The sequence below is a fragment of the Triturus cristatus genome, chromosome 10 (genome assembly GCF_964204655.1).
Source record: "Triturus cristatus chromosome 10, aTriCri1.1, whole genome shotgun sequence".
NCBI classification, from domain to species: domain Eukaryota; kingdom Metazoa; phylum Chordata; class Amphibia; order Caudata; family Salamandridae; genus Triturus; species Triturus cristatus.
This window is the reverse complement of record NC_140593.1, coordinates 275,477,848-275,500,588: the sequence shown is the minus strand read 5'-3', so window position 1 is coordinate 275,500,588 and position 22,741 is coordinate 275,477,848. Positions and strand designations below refer to the sequence as shown.

The window sequence follows — 22,741 nt, the reverse complement described above, 5'->3', positions numbered from 1 at the left end:
CTGCCGGCATTCTATGCTCTGCCTCACCCCTATAAGGACGAGCGACCCCCACCGCTTGGACCCCAAGAGAGTGCTGAGCTACCACTGCGAAGCACACAGATTCCTTGTCTTAGACATCTGCCACACACCTATGTGGGCGTCCCTCCATGCTTTTACAAAGTATTATTGTCTGGCTAGTCTGGTTCATCAAGAGGGGCATTTTTCCCTCTCGGCCTGCAAGACTTTCTGGTTTGAATCCTCTCACAGACTCACCTACAGCTTTGGTATCTATACAGAAGGTGAGGAATCTGTGACTAGAAGTCTCTATCAGAAGAAAAAGTTACTTACCTTCAGTAATGCTGTTTCTGGTAGAGACTATCTAGCTGCTGATTCCTCACTAGCCCTCCCATCCTCCCCGTTCTGTGATTGGACTCTACCCATTAATAAGATCCAAAGTGTAGGAATCTGCACACTGTCTACCAATTTGCTTTTGGGGCTCTGCATCTCGGGGCACGCACAGTCTTGAAAGCAACGGACGTCAGTGCATGGGAGTGGCGCCTGTATATGCCCCACACATAAATTCTGGTGTGGAACGGCATCCATGCGGAGCCGCAAGGCGCCACTTTGAGGCGCACAGAGGTACTTCTAAAAAACTTTCTAGATCCAGTCTGATTCCTGTGAAATATTCAGAAGGTGGGTAATCTGCGGCTTGAGAGAGTCTCTACCAGAAAGAGCATTACCGAAAGTAAGTAACTTCTGTGACAGGTATTGCCGTGATCTATATATTGAAGATGTACCTTCACACATTGCACCAATCTTTTCCTTTCCCTCACTCTGGCTTGTGTACCGATGAAAATTCATAACCAAATGAGAAGTGCCCTGGAAGTTTCACTACCCTTGAGATGGACGGTGAAGAGTATCAAATATCTAGGTATACATATTACATTATCATTACAAGGACTCTGTGGAGCAAACTACACCATTCTCATGAGAAGTTAAAAACAACCTGCAGAGGTGAAACTTTATATATATCCTGATTGGGGTCATTGCTTCACTCTACTTGAATCATTTTCCCAGATACCTGTCTTACTACCAAGCACTTCCCATGTTCCCACGCTGGAAACCGTGAATCATGTTAGGTCTTCTGCAGAGTATTAGGGCGAAGAGGGGCCTAGGCATGCCAGATATAAATAACTTCACAATTGAGAATAGTATTTGAGTGGTCTCTCCTAATGACAGCAAACTTTGGCCGCGTTGCTGGGAAGAGCCCCGGGGGACTTGATATGATTAACCAAACATAGCAGACTCATGGTAGCATACTTTTCAGAAATCACGCAACTATTCATGGAAATATAAGGTGATCTCACAAGAATCAAAGGGATAACTTTATTTCCGTCTCCTTTTAGCCCTCTACCTAATAACCGTGAATTGTCTTTCTGGCCTTCAGGGAAACACAATTTGTACAGTGGCAACAAAGATGATGGTTAACTGTTGAGAGAACACTACGTAAATCAAGATATTAAATGCATCAAAACATTTAAGCAAGAGTTTGGAATAGGGTTAGAGGAGAGTCTGAGTTATCTCCAGCATTCACAGTGGGCACTTAATCCAGCAAATAAGGGGGCAGGGATCAGGGATCTAACATCTTTTGTTTTCTAGCATCAACTTTGTTTAAAAATCCTCCAAAGGTAGTCATGACTGGCAATTTCCAAAACAGTAGTAAAAGGCTATAGGGAAAAAAGATAGGAATGGGAAAAGCTGTGTCAAGATATATCTGGTGGTCATTATAGAAACATATCAGAGATACTGAGATGTATCAGAGTGTTCCAGGACATTGTGATTCTGATATAGTAATCTTAAGAATGAATTTCCAAACAATAGGAGGGATTTCGAGAAAAGACTAGTCATTTATTGTTTATGTGCTACAGGCAAACAAGAAAGTGTGCTGCATTGGAAGAAGACAACACCCCTGAGCTCTACGCACTGGCCCTAAAGACTCTGGTTATTTATGGCTATGTAATTAATATGGCTAACGAAAAGAAGTTAAAAGTGTAGTGATATGTGGAAACCTCTTGCCTATAAGATAAACAGACTTAATATGCCACTAAGTTAAATGTCCAGTAAATGTTTCTGCCTTAAGTAGACATAGATATGAGGATGAGGAAGGGAAGGTGGGAGGTGGCACAACAGAATGTAATGTTAGGGAGGAGATGTGGCCTGAAGCCTGAGCTGCAATGTCTGGTGTCTGCCTGTGATTCTGGACAAATCACTTAAACTTGGCACTATCTCCAAGAAGCACAAAGAGTTATTGATAGTCAGTGGTTGTGGTAGAACATGACCTAGGAGCAATTGATGCAATTTGATGCAGACTACAATAGAGCCTGGGTCGGATACACTAACCAGGTTAATCCCGGTCAAGCATTTTATCTTCTGACTTTAGTCCTTAACGTCTCAATTCACCGGAGTACTCTTGGAAAGGCCCACAAGACCTCAGAGGAGGCACTTATAGCCTCACACGGTGGCAGACAGAGGCCAACAGGAGAGTCCAATCAAGGTCCAGTTACCACTGGTCACCTGGGCAGTAGCAGGAAAAGGCCTCTTGTAGCTGGTTGTGTCCCTGAAGCTGTAACAGGAGGTCAGTCTTATGAACCTCACAATCCACTTATTTGTTCTGGGTACAAGAGAGAGAGCAGGTCCTAGGCAGCAGGTTCGGCCCTCTTCCGATCTTCCATAAGTCTCAAAAGTGTTCTGAAGTGGGTGCCAGAAGAAGCCATGTTTATGCCTGGCATGACCTAGTGGATGTGAATGACCCCTCAGGGTGCCCTAATCAATGGAGTAAGGGTTCCCGGGACTAACCCTACCCACTTTGGGTATTTTGAAGATGGCCACAGTCTTGGGCACACTACATTTGGGTCCTGAGGGCTGGAAATGTGTGGGGGAGCGTACTATGTTAATTCTAGTGTTCTCCCACATCTGACAGTAAAATCCAGTGTTAGGCAGTCCCTGTACCCCCAAGAAACTTGTAGACAGAAATCTAGTATGAAAAAGCTACACTTTCAGCAACCAGACAATGAATACACACACATTGTGTTTCACTCCTTTAACATGCGTCCCAGTGTCCTACTAAAAACCCAAGGACACCTGTCAAGCAGGCCTTGACACGCCAGCAGGATTTGACGCTGTGGTGTCTACAAGAGCCCCACTATGATGGAGGTCATTCTTACTGGAGGGACAAAAGAAGGTTGTAGGCCTGAGTGTTAGCTGCATCTGCTTGTGACGGGGTATGCATCTTTGAAGTTAATCAAGTCCTTGGGCCCAGCCTGCAGGCAATCCTATCAATGGTACAACACATTTCCAAACCCAAGGTCTTTAATGTCCCTGTAATTGGAGCAAGGTCAAACCTCATTCACTCCCATTGAAACATGTTAATTACTGGCTGGTAGAAGGGAAAGAACAAAATGCAGATTTGGCCTCTAGGGGCTTCAGGCAAGGCAAAGATGAATTTTTATAACTCATCTTTCCAAAATATGTATTACAAATCCAGCTTTACCAGCTAATTGGGCTCTTAATAAGTATTTCAAAAAGTACAAAAATTACATTTGTAGTTGTTTCCTAGGCAGAGATAACATTTATTAAACTTAATACTTTATCCCAGTGCTTTCCTATGGAACAGCCAACCCTGCTTCAGTAAAAATAGCTTTGAGGTGCTAGTCACTATTAGGACATGTTTACCATTACCAGTACCATTTACATGTCCTACTTTTAAATACCATGAACCCTGCCTTAATGACTAATAATGCTTACTTGGGTATGACATATAAATATAAATATGTAGATGGAGGGTTTTAGGCCTGTCAAAAGGTGTTCTTGACAGGCTGAATTTGCTGTTTAAACCTGCACAGCGGCTTCCTGCCGGGTCACGTGTGATGAGGAGCATGGCGGAGGGCAGACGCCGTTCGCAGGGAGCTCCAATCTGACCAGCGATTCCCTGAGGTGAAAATGTGGATTCTATACGGATGACAGCGACATCCTTCATGGTGAGCGGGTGATTATGACCCCCTATGCAGTACGATCCCATTTCTAAATTTCGGCATTTTTTCCTTTCATTCTATCTCCCCTTCACACGACGGACCTGCTCCATTTCCTGCTCCGCAAGCAACGGCTGGCCCCGCCTGCGTTGCTGCCTGTTTGCCTCCCAGCCTCTCTACCTGCGTGAAGGAGTGAACACTCTTGCGCTAGGACCGCAGGAGGCGCTGGGTAGTAAGCCCCGATGGTGCTTCTGGATATCGAGCTCCCTGAAACAGCGGTGAGAGTATTGGGGGGGGTGTGGTACTGTTGAGGGGGTCTGTACTGCCAGGTCTGAACCAAGCCTTAACTACAAACAAACGCTACTAAATCAGCGAGCTCAAATTCATATAAAGGGGTCTGAACTCCAGCACGAGAATTGGCTTTTCGGGCGCGCGAAGTTCTGGTATGGAGTCAGGCTGGTTCTAGCGAGGGTCGGGTCCCGCAAGTTTTCTGGTGTATGGTTTTTAAGGTTCTCTAAGACTGGAGGGGGCGGCTATACCGACATTGGACAACAGTTAGCAGAACTGGCTGTCGAACCATCTATAGAACCTTCATACGTGAAGCCAGCCTGTGCCCCCCTGCAATTGGAGCTACGGAAGGGAGGGGAAGTGAAGGGAATGAGCTCGGACATCTCTCAGTTTTCTAGCTCTATACACATAGCTCACCCTGAATTACTGGGGGTCGCTCCTCCACGAGTGAATAAGAGAGGGATCAGAAATTAAACCCCCGGTCTCTAAAGCCTCAGCTGCTTTTAGAGCAGGGGGTGCCAGGAACAGGTACCAGCTCAGGTCGAATTTGGAGCTCCATAAGGTGGGTTTCCAGGCGGCAGGTACCGGGCCTGAAACAGAGCCAGGGTCTGGGACTACTGCTTCCTCACCTAAGGAGCGGAAGAAGGAAAAGAAGGGAAAAAGCTCAAAAGGAGGGGTCGGCGAGCCGAAACAGAGACTCCCTAAGAATTTGCCCCTCCGAGGTAAACCGACCCCATCTTTGAAGTCCTATTTTAAAATTTTGGAGCAGGCCATGGATTCTAAGGGGAGCTGCTCACCTCCTCTATCTTCTCTTCCCAAGTCAGCATCTAAGCTAACAGGAAAGAAAGCTCCAAATGTGTCCCAGCTCCCAGTTCAACCATTGAGGGGCTCAATTCACACTACACAACCCCCTGCAGGTATTATCACGGCCCAAGCGGGGCTTACCTCTAACCAACAGATATTCTATTCTAAATTGTGACTCAGAAATACAAGAGGCTCCACCAGGTGATGGGGTAGCCCCACAGTTGAGTATGGATACCCCTGCAGGTCCCAGGCTCTCTCAATTAGAGTCTTTGCTACTAAACATGAGGGAGGATTTGTTATCTAAATTTGCAATCTCTGAGGCAAATCTAAAAAGCATCCATGATCAATGTGCCAATTTGAAGGCTAAGCTGGACGAAGTGTCTAAGCGAACTGGCGTATTGGAAGAAGAAGTGTCCCTGCTTACAGGGGCCTCCCAGCGACACGAGGGAGATCTAGAGGCTCTCAGGTTGCAAAACAAAAGCCTCCAAATGGATATCGAGAGACTCGAGATACATTCGAGAAGGAACAATCTCAAATTTCTGAAGATTCCTGAGGGAGCCGAGAAAGGGGATGTTAAAGCATTTATTTGCAATCTGTTTTGAGATGGGGTACTAAAAGATAGGCCGGATATAGACCTTGAGGCCGAAATTCAAAGAGTTCACAGAGATCCCTTTAGGCTTCATAAGGAGAGGAAGGCACCCAGGAAAATCCTGGTGAATTTCCTCACCTATATAGTAAAGGAGCTAATACTGACCAGAGCACTATCCGATACAACCCTTCAGATAGATTCTATCAGATATCTGATCAGGTCAGATGTAGGAAAAGCCACAGCACAAAGGCAGTGGGAGCTGGGAAATAGAATGCCCGACTTGAGGAGCCTGGGCGCCCAGGTTCAAATGAAATTCCCTGCATTCTTAAAAGTTGTTTGGAGGAATAAGACTCATAATTTTCTATCCCCGCAGGAAGTTGACTCCTTCATAACCTTAATAAGAGACAGTTCTTAGTAAAACTCCCTAATGGAACTTAATTGAAAATAGAAGGAGAGGAAGGGAAAAAAATATATATATATAATGGTCCTCTTGCTGTTCTCATATACACTGTATGGGGTGGGAAAAAAGTGGGTAAAATGGAATAGAGGGAAAAGAAAAGAAAAGGAGAGGAGGGGAAAAGGCGAACAAAGGGAAGGAAAGATAAGATGCAAGAAGAGGGAGAATGGAAGGAGGGAGAGCAGGAAAGAAAGAGTTTAGAAGGGAGGGGAAGGAAAAAAAAAAAAAAAGAAAGGGGAAAAAGAAGAAGAGAGGGGGAAAGAAGGAAGGAAGGGAGAAGAAAGAGAAAGAAGAAGAGAAGGGAAGAAGAAAGGGAAGGAAGGGAAAGGAAAGGGAGAAGAAGGAAAAAAAAGAGGGGGAAAAAAAAAAATATAGGGGACAGGTTTTTTCCCCTTTAGTCATTAGTCATTAGTCACCCGGCTCATATATAGGAGTCCGTTTCTTTCTTTTTTTTTTTTGTCGTTTATTTGTATTTGAGTAACCGATGGGAGGGAGCTAGGTCAGATTACAGGAGCCCCCACAGGCGACAAGATCGCCAGAGTAGGTATGGGAGGGGTTCCTCAGGGGGGGTGGGCGGGTAGTGGGGTGGTAGGGGCAAAAGGGGTAAAAAAAATTCTCTTATACACATTAATGAATACACTGGTTATGGAAGGGAGCAGGGCCTGTGGTGGTAGATGGAATGGTTAATATGATTAATAAAATCAAATTTGTTAGTTGGAATGTGAATGGCCTAAGAGACAGGAGGAAACTTTCAAGGGTTAAGGAATATTTATTTATGACAGGGGCTCAGGTTTGTCTATTGGAAGAAACCCATTTAGAGAAAAGAGAGTGTGAGTCCGGACTGGGAAAGGCTAAGTGGATACAAGAAGTCCTATGCTCGGACCAGAGTGGTAGTACTAGAGGGGTAGGAATACTGATCAGAGCTAATGCAGGAATTAAGGTCGTGAAATTTGATACGGATCAGTCAGGGAGGTGGCTAGTGGCATCTCTACAATGTCAGGGCATTCCTTTTGTATGTGCTGTATATTAGGGCCCGAATCAAGACCTACCAGGGGCACTCCTCAAGCTGAGAGCAACTCTCTTAGACTACACAGGCCCAGTTATCTTAGGGGGTGATTTCAATTGGATTTTGGATGACAAGCTCGATCGAACATCAAGGGTTAAATTTACACCCCCAGTGAAATCCCGGAGAGAGCTCAAAAACCTAGTTAAAGATCATAACCTTATGGATGTCTGGAGATTTAGAAACAGCACAAAGAGGGATTTTTCTTTCTATAGCCGCAGGCATGGCCACCACTCCAGAATAGACTTTTTCCTTATTGATCAGGTGCTACTTGCGGCCGTCGACACCACTGAATATACCCCAGCTATCTTGTCGGACCACTCAACAGTGGAGTTAATCATTACTTTTAAAGCAAAAGAAATACAAAAGAGATGGACTCTAGATAGACTTATGCTACAAGAGGAGGGGACAAAAATGGGACTGATAATTTCGACTGTGGACTTCTTTAATAATAACATAGGCTCTGCCTCCCAACAAGTGGTCTGGGAAACATTTAAAGCTCTTCTGCGTGGTATGCTGACCTCCTTGTCATTTGTGAGGAACAGGAAGAATAAAGAGAAGAAGGAAGAAGAGCTTCATAAAATCAAATCGAAAGAGCTGGAACTTCAAGCAGCCGCAACCAATCAGTCCAGGATGAAACCTCTCCTGCAAAAGGAACTAGATAGCCTGCGAGCAGGGTATCAAGCGGGCCTGGACAAGGTCCTCAAAGCCAGATGGGACGCCAGCAAACTACAAAATTTTTCATATGGGGAGAAATGCGGTCGCCTTCTTGCCTGGAAATCTCGGATGGACAGTAATAGAAATTTGATCACTAGTCTAACCCAGGGAAGCTCGGGTATTGTTACAAGCGATGATGAGAAAATTAGGGAGGAGGTTGAATCCTTCTTCAAAACGCTGTACACGGCTAAAATAAACCAATCCCCTTTGCTATTAGAAAACTGGCTAAGTAAGATACAGCTTCCATGTCTGGCTGAAGAGAATAATAGCTTTCTTGCCTCAGACATAAAAGAAGGGGAGGTCAGAGCTCAGTTGATGAGAATGGCTAATGGTAAGGCAGCTGGGCCCGATGTTCTCCCTGTGGAAGTTTATAGGATAATTATAGACCAAATAGTGCCTGTCCTTACAACTCTGTGCAATAAAATCTTTGCAGACGGGGGGAATGCTCCCGATTCATGGGCAAAGGCCACTGTAACTTTAATCTTGAAACCAAATAAAGACCCATTAAAGATTGAATCCTATAGGCCAGTTTCACTATTAAATACAGACTATAAGGTCTTTGCCGGCGTGCTCGCAGCTAGACTTGCCAAAACGGTTAAGACAATTATCCATCAAGATCAAAGGGGTTTCATCCCAGATAGACAACTAAACGAACTGACATTTCAAGCTATCGCAGCAATTGATGTTGCTATCAGTAAGAGGCTTCCTTTGACCCTGGCGGCAGTGGATGCCGCCAAGGCGTTTGATCAGGTAGATTGGCTATATTTATGGAGGGTTTTGGGAGCCTTTGGTTTTCCTAATAAATTCATAATGGCTATGAGGTCTCTTTACCGCTCCCCACGGGCAAAGATATTAATCAACGGTCTTTTAACCAACTGGGTACCAATTCCTCGCGGGACCAGGCAGGGCTGTCCGCTGTCACCCTTATTGTTTGATTTGTATATTGAGCCTTTTGTTTGTTTACTTAGATCTGACCTAGCATTTGAACCCTTTAGGATCTCTGATTTAGAATTAAAATTTGCTTTATATGCAGATGATCTTCTTATGTTTACTTCAAACCCTGGGGTCGCCTTGCCCAAAATGATAGCTTTAGTCGAAGAATTTGGGGAGATCTCTGGTTATTCCATTAACAAAGAAAAAAACGAAATCATGGAGTGGAACCAAGAGGTCAGTACGGTGGGAGCTAAGTCAAAAATGAGGTATCTGGGGGTCCTTTTGCTTCATAAATTGGAGGATATTACTAAAACCAACATGGATAAGGTTTCTAAGGAGGTTTGTGCGTTATTGCAAAGATGGTCATCACTCCCTTTTAACATCTTTGGGAGGGTGAATCTAATTAAGATGGTCACCCTTCCTAAACTTACTTTTTTATTCAATTCCATCCCCTTATCCTTTAATACCGCATCTATTAAAAAGTTGCAAGGGAAACTGGGTTCCTTTATTTGGAACTCTAAATCGCCATGGGTAGCATGGAAGAAGCTTAGGAGATCTTTAAAGACAGGAGGTCTGGCCTTCCCTGATTTATTGGTGTATTGTCATGCTTTCCATTTTAAAAACTTTAGACCCTTAGCGGGAGAGATAGAGGCAACATCGTTAGGCTTATTATTTCAAGCGCTGTTACGGGATGTACGACAGGGCCAATCATATTTTCTTTTTAAGTTTGGAGACCCAAAATTTAAAAAAAAAATGTGACTAAAGGTTTTGGGGACAGCTATTAGAAATTGGGTTTTTGTGAGGCAGAAGCTTGATATTCCCTACTATGCAGTGCATGCTCCAATCTGGGATTCTCCAGGAACACCGGACTGCCTTGATGACTCACTGTCTCGCCCTCTCAGGGCCGCTGGGATTGAGTGTTGGGGAGATCTCCAGGTTGACTCACAGCTTCTCAGCTGGGAGGCAATATCGGGTCTTACCGGGGGTTCTCTCACTAGGTTTAAATACCACCAGCTATCCAGATGGTGGTTAACCAAGCCCTGGAATCTCAATAACCCTAATCCAAAATTTGATCTTGTACACAGGAAGAATAAGTGGAAGAATCAAATCTCATACTGGTATACAGCTATGTTAGAAGCCGAAAACATCTCTGAACTAGAGGTACAAAAGCTATGGAATAATATACTAGTATCAGAGAGTGCAGACTCTGTGGATATTTGGGTTGATTCATTCACTACCCTGCAGGCTGTGGTGAAGCCGGCCACATTAAAGCGGAATCATTTGTACACTATGTATAGGGCATATATATCTCCCAAAAAACTTATGAAATTTGCTAATTTAGAATATCATTGCCCAAGATGTAGACTCCTGGCTGCCGACGATGTGCATATGCTGGCCGCCTGTCCAGAAATAAAAAATTACTGGGATTCAGTACAGGGCTTTCTGGGGGAGGTTCTCCAGATACCAATGGTAATAACAACTAGCACTATTCTCTCCGGACTTGGAGCAGTTTACAATACTGACGATCTCAACACAAGGTTCATTTTTTATGTCATACTCCTAGCCAGGCGAGAATTATGCAGAGTCTGGAAGGATCCATTACCTCCTTCTTTTTCAAACTGCCTTAAACATGTTATTTTTACCAGTAAGTCAGATATGGCATGTGATCACACAAGCTTTGAAAAAATCTGGAAGCCCCTGGTGGCATGGCAAGACAGGTAAAGGTAATTTGGTGCTCCTATGATTTATCTTGGGCCCTGTTGGTTCCTAAACCTCCCTAGTAACGCAGGGAGCCAGCAATGGCGTGAAAAGGAATGGATTGGGATAGCAGCGGCAACTTGAGGGACCGGGCACGGCTCCGTTTGAACTTGGTCGTTTATCATCAGGGACGGGCAGGATTGACCTTTTTCAACTTGAGCCGCCTAAGCTCCCTTCAAGAAATTCCATAACGGTATATGAGGAAACCAAAAAAAAAAAAAAAAAACCTGCACATCAAGGCTACTGTTTGCAGGCCTGCAGTCCTCTTTACATAGTCACTGTAGTGAACGGCATAATGGGTGCTGCAGTCCTGTTGTGACATTTAACTTATAGGTCCTCGGTACACCCTGGTACCATATACTATGGACTTATAGTAATTTAACAATGCCAATTAGGTGTATACCAATTTCATCATGTTGAAAGAAGGAGAAAACACTTTGCCAATGGTTAGCAGGGATAAAGTGCACAGAATTCCATCACCAGCAAAAATAAGTTCAGTAAAAAGGCAAAAAAAACAGTCCATGGTGACCAGGGCAAATTTCCAACAAACCTTGTTTAATGTACGCTGGTGCTCCTTAAGAGCACTCGGATGCCTTTGGGCAAAGTTCATGCTACGTAAAACTACAGCAAAAATGGTAGTAATGTTAGATTTATAACTGCTTAATTTGGTGTTAGTTTGGTTTAAATTTATAAAATGAAATGTCTTTAAAAACTACATATTTACCTTGCAGATAAAGGAGACCCTCACATGGTTTTACACCATATCTCTATTCTTGACATCTCGTTGTCCCCACTCTCTGGTGCCGGTCATGATGGCTTTGCTGATGATACCACCAACTTTAAAAATGGTGTGGTCTGGCAAGGGCAGCCAGTTGTGTCCCATTAGTCAGGGTGGGATGAAGTGGTAACTCTTCTTCAAGCCCTTGATGAGATGTGCTGCAGTGTTGGGATGCCATTAAGGAGTGGCCATTGTAAAGTCTGGAAGTTCGTAGGCAGTGTTTTCCAGCATCTCAATTTTTTATGGTTCTTAAGTTACTTTCTTGGAGGAACGGTTTTGCTATCTTTGGTAGCGAGAGCTTGAAGTTGAGGTCAGTAACCAGGGTGAATCAGTGTCGTGCCATTGGATGAAAGAGCTGAAACACGTTAGTTATAGATTCCTTACCTTAGAATTACCCCCAGGCATCAGACCTGATCCGGAAAGATTTTCGTCAGCAGTACCTCTGAGCGTCAGAAGGTGACATCGGTCGGCTCCGCATTCGTCGTTGGCGTCGTGTCGCCGGGATGATGTCGTGGCAGCTACTTAGACGTCGCCCTCGTGCGCTGACTTCAGTTCTTTTTTTTTTTTTTTTTGCGCCAACCAGCGCAGATCCGGGAAGAGGGGTACCTCCAGTCACTTTCTGACTGACTTTTTGTCGACTTTTGTCGACTTCTTTTTTGAGTCCATCGACTCCTGGTGCACGCGGGATGCCTGATGACGGATCCGCACTGCGTGTGCCTCTTTTGCCTGGAGCGCGACCACAACCCCAAGTCGTGCTCCCACTGCCGGTCGATGGTGCCGAAGGGTTTGCGGGAGCGTTCCCAAAAGCTGCTTGAGCTCCGGCTGTCGGCTCCCCTCTGTTCGAGGTCCCGGTCGTGAGGGAGGTCGAGGGACTGGTCACGGAGCCACCACCATTCGTCCAAGTCATCAAAGTCTTCGCACTCTGGGTCGGATAAGTCGAAGCATAAGAAGAAGTCGAAGAAGCATCCTCGCTCTTCGACTTCTCCTCGTTGGTCGGCCGACCTGACGAGGGATGCAGGTGGTGCCCCTCCCGTGGCTCCGCGTGCGGAGGCCGAAGAGTCGACTCCGCGTTTCCCTCCCTTCCCGGGACCCGGAGCGACTCCCACCCAGCTTCATAATTTCTACGAAGCGATGCATGCCGTCTTTGGGTGGCCCAAACCCGCCGGCGGGTCTCCGGGCCCCGCGGACTCTGTTGGGGGGCCCAGGCCTTATCCGCCGATGACTCCGGCACCGCAGGCCCCCTTGGATCTAGGCCTGGATCTGGATCGGCACTGGTTGACCTGATTACACCTCCACTGGCGCCGCTTCCTCCAGCACCAATACCGCATTCGACGCCAGTGGGCCCCGGCCTCCCTCCCGACGTGGACCCGTAGCCAGACCGGCGTCGCCCGATGCTGGTCCCGGCACCGTGAGGGGTTTTTGTGCCCCTCTTTACTCCTAGAGTCCCTTTTCGACCTGATTGGCACCCAGAGGATGAGGAGGAGGATTGGGAGGGGTCAGGTGACCCTCTGACTGACCAGTTGGACAGTGAACAGGAATGGAGAGAGGAACTGGGGGATGCCAGTGGTCTAGACACCTCCCCTGACCTTGGCATGTTGTCTCCTCCTACCGTGGCTACGGAGGAGGGAACTTTGTACGCAGTGGTGTTGCATAGGGCAGCCAAGACTCTCAACCTCGAACTCCCTACCATGGCAGTCAGGTGCTTCAGCCGGCAGCGAGCTCTTCAGAGCCTCTGCTTCCGTTCAACAAGGCCCTTACTGACATCCTTTTGGGTACCTGGTCCAGGCCCAACATGGGGCTCCCGTGGATAGGATGATTGCCCGACGTCACTTTCCTTTCCCAACACCCCCACCCTGGTGAGCTTGGTAGTCCAAGCCTCTACTTCCAAAAGTGCATTCCCTACTGCTCCCCCAGAAAGGGAATCCAAGAAGCAGGATCATCTTAGAAAGAAGATTTTATCTTCCGCCATCTAGGGACTGCGGTCCGTAAACACCGCATGTCTATTACGCCGTTATTCCCACTCTGTGTGGGGCACGGTTGCGCAGGTGCTGCTTCAGTGTCTGGAGGATGCCCGGGCAGTGCTCTCCCAGGCTATTACCGCCGAGAGGGATGCGGCCTAGTTTACCATCCGTTGTGATAAAGAAACAATGGTCCTGGATCAGTCATTCAAGGAAGAGTTAGTTTAGCAGAATTATCAACTTATTTGAGCTTACATTAATCAGCTCACAAACGTCTATAAATCATGAAAATAATTAAAACAAACAAATTTGCAGAAAAACCACTAGGTATTATTACAATATATTTATTTAGTCATTTAAAGGAACAATCACTAGAGGGTCAAGAAGGTAGGAGAATGTTCTAGGGAACGTGTAAGAAAGAGTGCTCAAGTGTATATAAAGGAGTCAAGAGAGCTCAAAGTGTGTAGAAAAGTAAAGGGCATATATTTACAAGACTGTACAGAACTGATATACAATAAACAGTTAGATGCAATCTGGCTACATGCAAATTATTCCTTAGGACCCGTCCATCCTTCCTATCTAAGGTTGTCACTGCCTTTCACATCGGGCAGACCATCACTTTGCCCACCTTCTTTCCGCCTCCGCATCCTTTGAAGGAGGAAGGGAGGCTCCACCGTGTGGACCTAAAATGTGCTCTTTCCTTTGATCTGGATCGCACCAAACAGTTCCGGGTGGATGACCAGCTCTTTGTAGGGTACGTGGGCGCCAAGAAAGGTCGGGCCGTACACAAGCGAACTATCTCCCGATGGGTCGTTTTGTGTATCAAAGCCTGCTATTCTCTGGCGAAGAAGAAGCCTCCAGTGGGGCTGCGCGCCCATTCCACCAGGGTGACGGCAGCCACTACTGCTCTGGGACGAGGCGTTCCTCTGAATGACATCTGTCAGCCAGCTACGTGGGTATCACTGCACACATTCACCAATCACTACTGCCTGGACAGTCAAGTCCGGAGAGACGGCTTCTTTGGCCGGTCTGTTCTCCAGGAATTCCGGGTGTGATCTTGGTTCGCAGACCCACCTCCGGGGTTGGTATTGCTGGGGTATCTATTCTAAGGTAAGGAATCAATAACTAACTTGTTTCTTTCAGATGAATAAGTTACTTCCCTTCGGTAACGATATATCTGTAAGAAACATTAGTTATAGATTCCTTACCGCCCCACCCATCCTTCCCGTTCTGCGACCTGATTTCTAGGGTTAAGGTTATCCTTTCAGGGCCCTAGATTTGTGCACCAGTGGTCAGTGTCTTGCATGGCTCCGTGTTTCTGGTGCGGAAAGTCGTGTACAGAACTGACGTCAGAGTTCGAGGGCAGCGTCTAAGTAGCTGCCGAGACGTCATCCCGGCGACACAACACTAAAGACGAACGCAGAGCCGACTGATGCCCCTTCTGACGCGCAGAGGTAATGCTGACGAAAAACTTTCCGGATCCAGTCTGATGCCTGGGGTAATTCTAAGGTAAGGAATCTATAACTAGCTAATGTTTCTTACAGATCTATCGTTACCGAAGGGGAGTAACTTGTTCTTTAGGTTTGTCCATGAGCGAGGTTTGGACTAGTTTTTGCTTGTTGTTCTTGGCAGATAGTAGAGAATCCGTTTTGTTGTGGTTGCTCTTCAGGTGGTTTCAGCAAATCCTGATATGCATGATGTGCAGGCACTCTTTGAGGCATTTGATTCTTGGCGGTAGAAGATTTTCAGTGAATCCAATTTGAGACTTCAGGGAGTTGATGATGGTGGGATAATTGACAGTGTTGAAGAAGCAAGAGTTGAAACTTTGTTCTTTTCATTCAGATCAGTCACTTCTATACTAGCTGTCTAGAGAATGTGACAGTTCCAAGACTATTCTCATAAGTGAATGAAAGAGTTCCAGGAATTCCACCAGATGCCTTCCATGTTTTCAGAAAGGCTGGCATATTCCACAATAGACTGCAACATAACCTGTAGCCCACGTTATCCTGGTGTGAGCCAGTGTGTTCTTTCTTTTTAAGCTGCTGTAGTAGATTACCCAGGAGTCATGTAGTGTTTTTATGATCTTAAAATGTATGTAAAATATTTCCCAGTTACCTATATCTTAGTAGATGTCGTAACAGATTTGCAAACACACTATCTGCACATCGTAATTTATGGAGCACAAATACCGTGACATCTACTCCAGGCCAGATGAGGAGGAAAAAACAATGTAAAGCAAAAGCAGCAACTACCAGTGAAGAAATTCAAGGATATCACTGTGGCTCAAATCCAGTTCTCCATTAAACATGTAGACTGCCATTTCTAAGACTGACATAATATGTATGGTTGTGCTCCATAGTGAGAAGGCAGCCAGAGAGAGCTTTGTCGCATTTGTAGTGAAGAGACAGCAATATTATTACAGGATCCTAATCATAGGTTTGCGGACACATCACACACAATATATATTCATTCTTGGAAGCTGTGAAAAAGGGCCTCTTTTTTCGTGGTCACCCCATTTTTTGTGGACTGATGCTGCTGGTTTTTAGGGCTCGCTGAGCCCAGCGCATGCTCTGGCTCGGAGAGACATTTTGTATGTGAGTTTTCAAAGTGCTGCTGGATGGCCTAGCGCTTGCGTTCACGCGACCATGCACGCGCGAACCGCTAGCCTTCAGCAGCACTTTGAAAACTCGTGCGTCATCGCGATCACTTTCGCTTTCAGAGCAATCGCGTTGACGCACGCTTTCAATGCTTGTTGTCATTTGAGATGCAGAGATGCCTTTTCTAGGGTCAATGGCATGAAGACTTAAGAGGGTCCAGCAGTGATCTGTTAGTATTCGCTTCTCTACGCCAACTCATTCATTCCCTTCCCCGAGAAGTAAATACAGAGGGGTGATAGTGAACCGAGCATAATGATTTCCCGTTTTGCTGGGTTACCTTCTGTGCTTCTAGAGTACCAACTACCAGGCCCACAATCGCGGAATTAGACTAGAGATATAACTGTGGGAATAGCGCCATCAACCGCTCTCCCTCTGCTGATGACCTGATGAAAAAAAATGTGACGCTTTGAATCTGTTTCAGGCCTGTGTGGCACCAAAACTCAGGCCCAGATTCACAACAGTTTAGCGTCGGGTTTGCGTTCATTTTGAATGCTAACCCGACACTAAGGCGGTCGATCTTAAATCTGGGGAACCAGTTTCGATTCTCGGTCAGGACGCGCGACATCCTGTGATTCTAAAATCACTTAATCTCCCGGAAAGAATTGCAACTGCCAAGTCCCTCACGCCAGAATGCCAGTGGACAACTTAATTTATAGCCTTCTCGACACATGCTGCTCTGTGTGTGTGGGGGGGGTCAGCTGTTTGTGTCGAGTGGTCGTTGAGAGCTTGCTGTATCTTTAAAAGGCACAGGGCACAGGCCTGCTCTGAACTCCAGTGTGCAAAGACACGAGCTCTCATGATAACTTCTACAGTACTGCAGACAGAGATGAGAATCCGCAACTGAACGCTCCTATCTTCATCAGCAATTGGCCTGAGCAGCTCTCGGCTGTGAGCATGTGCGAGTCCACAGACTGCTGCAGCGACAGCATCAGCACCATGCAGGAATTATTTTTCCAAGCACTCCCTTGGCTGAGCGAGTTGGTAAGTGAAAGGAAACTCATGATTAATGTTCTCGCTTTTGTCTAGTAGCAGTTGCCATAAAGTAGTTCAGAGGATTAATGTAGGTTCTGCAAAGAACGTGTACTATGCATATAATATGGATAGCTCAATGGGTTCCTGCTTTTGTCACAGAAATCCTTTTATTGCTTGGTGTTCAGCCCCACCTGACGCTGAGCTAGGGTGAGGTGCTGTGCTTACAACATATGGGTTTAAAAGCACCTGCTGCAGAGTTACTTATGTGTCTATCACTTTTCTAGGCAACAATAAAAATGTCAAAGATAACTGATGATAAATGTGCCTGTTGGAAAGAAATCAGAGTTTTGTCCACTGGCAGTTTGACTCCTCGTAAAGCAGCACAGAGAGTTAACATGCCTGCTGCAAAGAAAGCGTACCACCAGCTAATATGAATAATTTCATGGGTTACTGCTTTTATCACAAGGGACAAGGTTAGTTCCCTTCCATTTCAGCTGCTTTGCATCAGCTTTAAGATCTATTTACAGTTTCTTGTTGCTCAAATGGGTGTCATTTCTGATATGTATCTATTTCCATTGCTTGATTTTGCTCATACGAAAATGTCACTAAGTGTCACACATTTGGTCTTGAATGTCACTCATAACTACCCTAAACCATGAAAATATCACACATAAGCAATCTGAAACCTTGGCAGCTATGATTATCAGAACCACAGCGTCAGCGAAAAGAGTGCAATGAGCACAGACGATGGGGTGCAGCTGCAACAGTCTCATGGCGTCCGGGGTAAAGCTCCCCCGGGGTCGCCTGGAGCGCAGCGGCGTATGGCTGCATCTTTCAGTATAAGTCGCTGTGGCTGTCGCGCAATTAACATCTTCCCTAAGAAACAAGCTTCCCCTAATCTAAATGCTTTTTGCATGCATATTTGTAGCAAAGTGAAATGCCACACAGGTATGTTGGTAAAGGTGTGCCCATTAAGAGTGGCAGTCCAAATGCTCCGAAATCCTGTGAAAATATGTGGAATTTTTACCAAGCTATGAGTTGGATAAAAAGGTAAAGTATACGATAGAAAATAAAATAAATTTACATTACAGTTCTCCCACATTTCGACGTCAACCACTGTTCCCCGATGCCAGGAGTCTCCCACCCTCGCTCTCCCACCCCTGCCTCCTTTGAATGTCTGTTACAGGATCGGGCTGCGATAGAAAATAGGCGGGGTACCACAATAAAAGTAGCTTTATTAGTGAAACAGATAACTAAACAAGCAATGAAAATGCAATAGGTCTCGCTTTTGATTAAGTTAAAGCCATTTGCTTTGCTAATGGTATTGTATAGCAAAGCAAATGGCTTTAACTTAATGGAAGGCGAGACCTATTGCTTGTTTAACTGCTGACTGGGGCCCTGCTGTCCAGTCTTCACTGCATGTGCTCAGACAACAAAAAAATGGCTGTTCCCCAATTGACATGTTTACCTTACCAGTAGGGCCACAGTATATGGTGTAAAAAAGTATACCAGTGGCATAGAAAAACATCTCTAGGACTGCATCACCGAGTGTGCAATCCACTAGGCTGACAAGGAAAACATGGCTTCAGGCCGACATGTGTAGCTTGACTCTTGCAACTTTTTAACCTGTAGGCAGACCTGTCAAAATAAACCTTTTCACAGAAGGTAAGCCCTACTTTTAAATATTATGTAAGTATCCCCAAGTAAGCCGGTAGCCTACAAGGACAGGTGCTTGGTATGTAAATGGAAGCCTTTGAGAATTTAATGTTTGAATGTTCCCGCAAGGAACAGCCTCCAAAAGCTATTTTCTTTTTTTGTGTTGCAATTTCTTTTACTGCAGTAAAGAGTCATAAACATGTACATCGTGAATAGTCAACATCTGCCAACTAAATACAATAGCTGGCTACAGTAATAGTATGAAAACATGAATGGCCATTTGCATCTTAATAACACAAGAAAGAACATGAATAATAGAAGTGGGGGGGTTAACGTTGAGAGTAGGGGGCATGGAGAAGCTACTTGTCCTGTGGGTGGTATACACAAGTGTGAAGTGGGTGGACTGAGTCATCTCGTGTGTGCAAGTCTTTCAGATATCAAGATATCAGGTTCCTCCCTTTTTTCCCTCCTGTTGTCCCTTTTGATGGCACTGATGTCCATAGGTGAAAGAGTATCAAACCTGGATGATCTAACAGTTCAGCGTCTCCCATGGGAGGAGTGTCGCCGAGGATCTGGCCAGCATCCCCCCCCAGGGCAAGACCGCATGTCTATTATGCAACATCAGGATTACCCCCTGTAGCAACTGGCCCTTGTGAATGCTGTAGCTGGTTCTGTGAAGAAAAAACTAAAGTATACTTAATACGTTACTTCTGTAAATTGGTTTGGAATAAGGTACAGAGGTAGTTAAACCACTTTTATTAAATATTTATTAAAAGTCCGAATCAATTCTAAATTAGTGGTGACGTTGGATGTTTGATAAATATACAGCAAAACTAACTTTACAAAATGTATGCTTTACTCAATTGAAACCACTGCAAGCTGATTATCTTTGGTCTTCTTGCTGCTGGCCTCTCAGTGCAGCTTTGTTGAGGCGTGAAATAATGCTCAGAGCAGAGACAATGGCTTGGACCTTGCAGGATGGTGGAGGCCGGGAGGGGGGGGCGTGGATGTGACCCAACTTAGCCCAAGCAGGGCAATGTAGTAGTACCCAGGAGCTTCACTAACTTGAAAGGGACCAGGAAGAGACCTGTAGTTTTATAGTTTAGTGATAAGTGAAGCCTGGAGAAGAGAGATCTTTTGATCCCAAAACCCACTTTAGACTTCTGACTTTAATTTCAGTGGAGGAGAAAACTGACCCCAGAACCTGTTTAGAGTGGTTGAGTAAGAGGGGACTTCTCATCATCTTAAACACAGCCTTAGGTATACCATAAATACTCTCCTGGAGCAGAACCAGTTTGTCTGGTTGGATTTTACTGAAAATGGTGCAAAGGTGCTCTGTGAGATATTGAACAGTGAGAGAAAATAGTATGTGCTGCAAAAGTTGGAAGAGTCGCCCCAGAGAATTTTTATGTCCAATAATAAGGAAATGTCCATGAGTCCCCTTCACCCATTCATTAGCTAGTGAATTAAACAAAAGTAGCACCTCACCCCCAGCTCCTCCGAATACTTTCTGGACCTGTAGCAGAACAAAAGAGAACTGGACCTGCTGAATGTAACCTGTGAGCACACCTGAAGGGCTGGACCTGCTTGCTCTTGTACACAGCAGTTTTCAATGGGGGTGAGTGAGGTTTGACCTTGCTCCAATTACAGGACATTGAGAAGTGGGTTCCAAAGGTAGTTGGCTGACCTCCTATGTGGCTTCAGGGACATAACAAGCTTCAAAAGTCCTTTTTCCTGGCATGACCAGTTTCACCCTGACTGGACCATGCTGGTGTCCTCTGCTGGAGTGATTCCTGGCCGCTAAGGGGTGTCTCTGAGGTCCATGGAACCTTAAAAGTGACTACAAGGAACTGCCCTAGAAAGTCTCAAAAGTTGGCCCTTTAAATTGTGATTTTTCAATGAGCTTTATCAATGGGTGTGCAACCGTAGTTGCAGTTGCAAACCATTTAAAGTTATCAAACACTTTGAAAGAGCTTTTTAGCTCATTCACAAAGGAGAAGCTGACCTTTTTGCACAGCTTTCTCTTTGAGACTTGTGCCTGGCAGCCTCATGTGTAACAGGCAGTGGGCCATTAGGACAACTGCCTGACCACCGGCCACCCCATTGTGCCGTTTGGAATTGTGAACGCAGGGATAGTGTTCTGTTTTTCCTTCCAGGCCACCATTCCTGTGTTTGTAGCTGACCACAGGACGATGCCAATAGAGACCTGCTTAATTAATATTCGTTAGGCAGATCGGTCTTGCAACACACTTCGACTGTACAACTTGCGACACAGCTTTTTAGTACATAGATTGCATTCCATCATTACAGACGGGCCACACAATTTCAGTGCTTAATTTGCATCCATTCTTTAAGAAGTGCCTATTGATACATCAGACCCCAAGTGTTCACTTTCTAAAACCATCCATGTATTAGTTAGGGTGTTTACTGTCTCAAAAGAGTATTAGAAACGTACCATGCTGTTTATTTTTTGCTAAATGTATTTTATGTGAACATTTTTCCACCTACTCTTACACTTGTCTCAAACTTTTGACCAATTGGATTGTGAAAATGTGTAACAGTTGTTCAACATTCTTCTTTTTGTAAAAAATTATTTGGTGGATAAACTAGCCCTTTAGAGTGGAGTAACCACTCTAGGCAGCCTAAATATTCTATTGGTGGTTTTCCTATTGTTGCAACATCGCCTAGGAAATTATAGTATTTGACGTTTCGAAAATCATCCTCTATCTGATGATTGAAAGTGTTTGGTATAATTGTGTGCAAGATTATTCATCCAGTGAATTGTAAATTTTGTGGTTATGGAATCAGCAAAACTCTAGATGATTGAAAATGAAGAGACTGGCTAAAGAGTAGGGAAAAAGCTTAAAATAAATGAATAGGGAGATGATACAAGTCGATGTGACTTTTGATTTCAGGAGGTATAGATTTGTCATATTCCTCATCACCTGTTCAAAGGTGGTGCTGCACCTGTTTAGTGTCATGTTGCCTATCACAGCCGACAAGATAACTCTGTATATGTCTAGTGTAAAGCAAGGGAACATTGACAGTAAGACCCCAGTTTACACTTGTGCGGTGGCCTCACCTCTACACAGGTCTCCCCCATGCCATTCCTCCATTCTAGATCATGACTTCATGTTAGTTGTAATGTTACTGCCATGCCGATGTCCTGTTTCTTTATATGGTCCTGCATTGCTGTCAGGTGGTACTCCGTGATCATGCACGCACTGCCTAATTCGATTGCATTTTTTCAAGCAGAAGCTTAAAGATAACTAACGTTAAGTATTTCTTTTTTTTCAGGCATTTGTAGAAAACAATACTGCTATAAAGTGGTGCCCGATAAGATCTTGTGAAAGAGCAGTCAGACTTACAAAGCAAGGCTCAAGTACTTCAGGATCAGATACACTTAGCTTCCCTTTGCTGAGAGCACCTGCAGTAGACTGTGGGAAGGGTCATCTATTCTGCTGGTTTGTACTTAAATCATGTCCTTTGTTTATGAAACAATACTTTCGCCTTGGGATAACCTTCTGTCTACATGTATGTACTTTTGGTGTTTTATTAATGGTTTGTGTTTAATAGCAATACATGTTAAGAGTATTAATATCTTAGCTACACTTTACCCCTTAATCAGTAGTTGTTATTCTTCCCAACGGAGTCAGTAAGTAGACATGTTATATGAAACTAATAGATCAAACTTTTAATATTAACTGAAATTATGAAACTGAAGGAAAAGACCTTGAGTAGATGTATTCAAGACAGCTAGAGTAAAAACTGATTGACTGATGATAAAATAAAACGATCACAGAATAAATATTAAGTAAACTAAAATATTTTATATTGAGCCTGATTAAAAATATCCATCTGTCTTTGCATCTCTAGGCAGAAATAGCTTGAAATTCTGATGTCATAAACTTAATTTGTTGCTATTAGATCTAGTGTTGCTGTTCCATCTACAGAACAATAATGGCACCATAAGGAACTTTACCTCACCAGCTCTGACTAGGATGTCACTACAGAAAATCAAATTACATTAAACACCACACTCTTATCAGAAAAAAGTTCAGGATATAGTGAAACAGATACACATTGCATCCTTCTCCCTACCCT

At 44.7% G+C, this 22,741-nt stretch overlaps 1 protein-coding gene across 3 annotated transcripts in view; it reads left to right on the top strand.

Annotated features, from left to right (window-relative positions):
• The window catches only part of ANKIB1 (ankyrin repeat and IBR domain containing 1), a 556,103-nt gene that overhangs the window by 238,150 nt on the left and 295,212 nt on the right, over positions 1-22,741 (top strand). For all 3 annotated transcript variants that reach the window (XM_085631084.1, XM_085631082.1, XM_085631083.1), the window contains exon 9: positions 21,935-22,101. In XM_085631084.1, the coding sequence (XP_085487210.1) occupies positions 21,935-22,101 (167 nt within the window). The remainder of the gene's footprint in view (positions 1-21,934; positions 22,102-22,741) is intronic.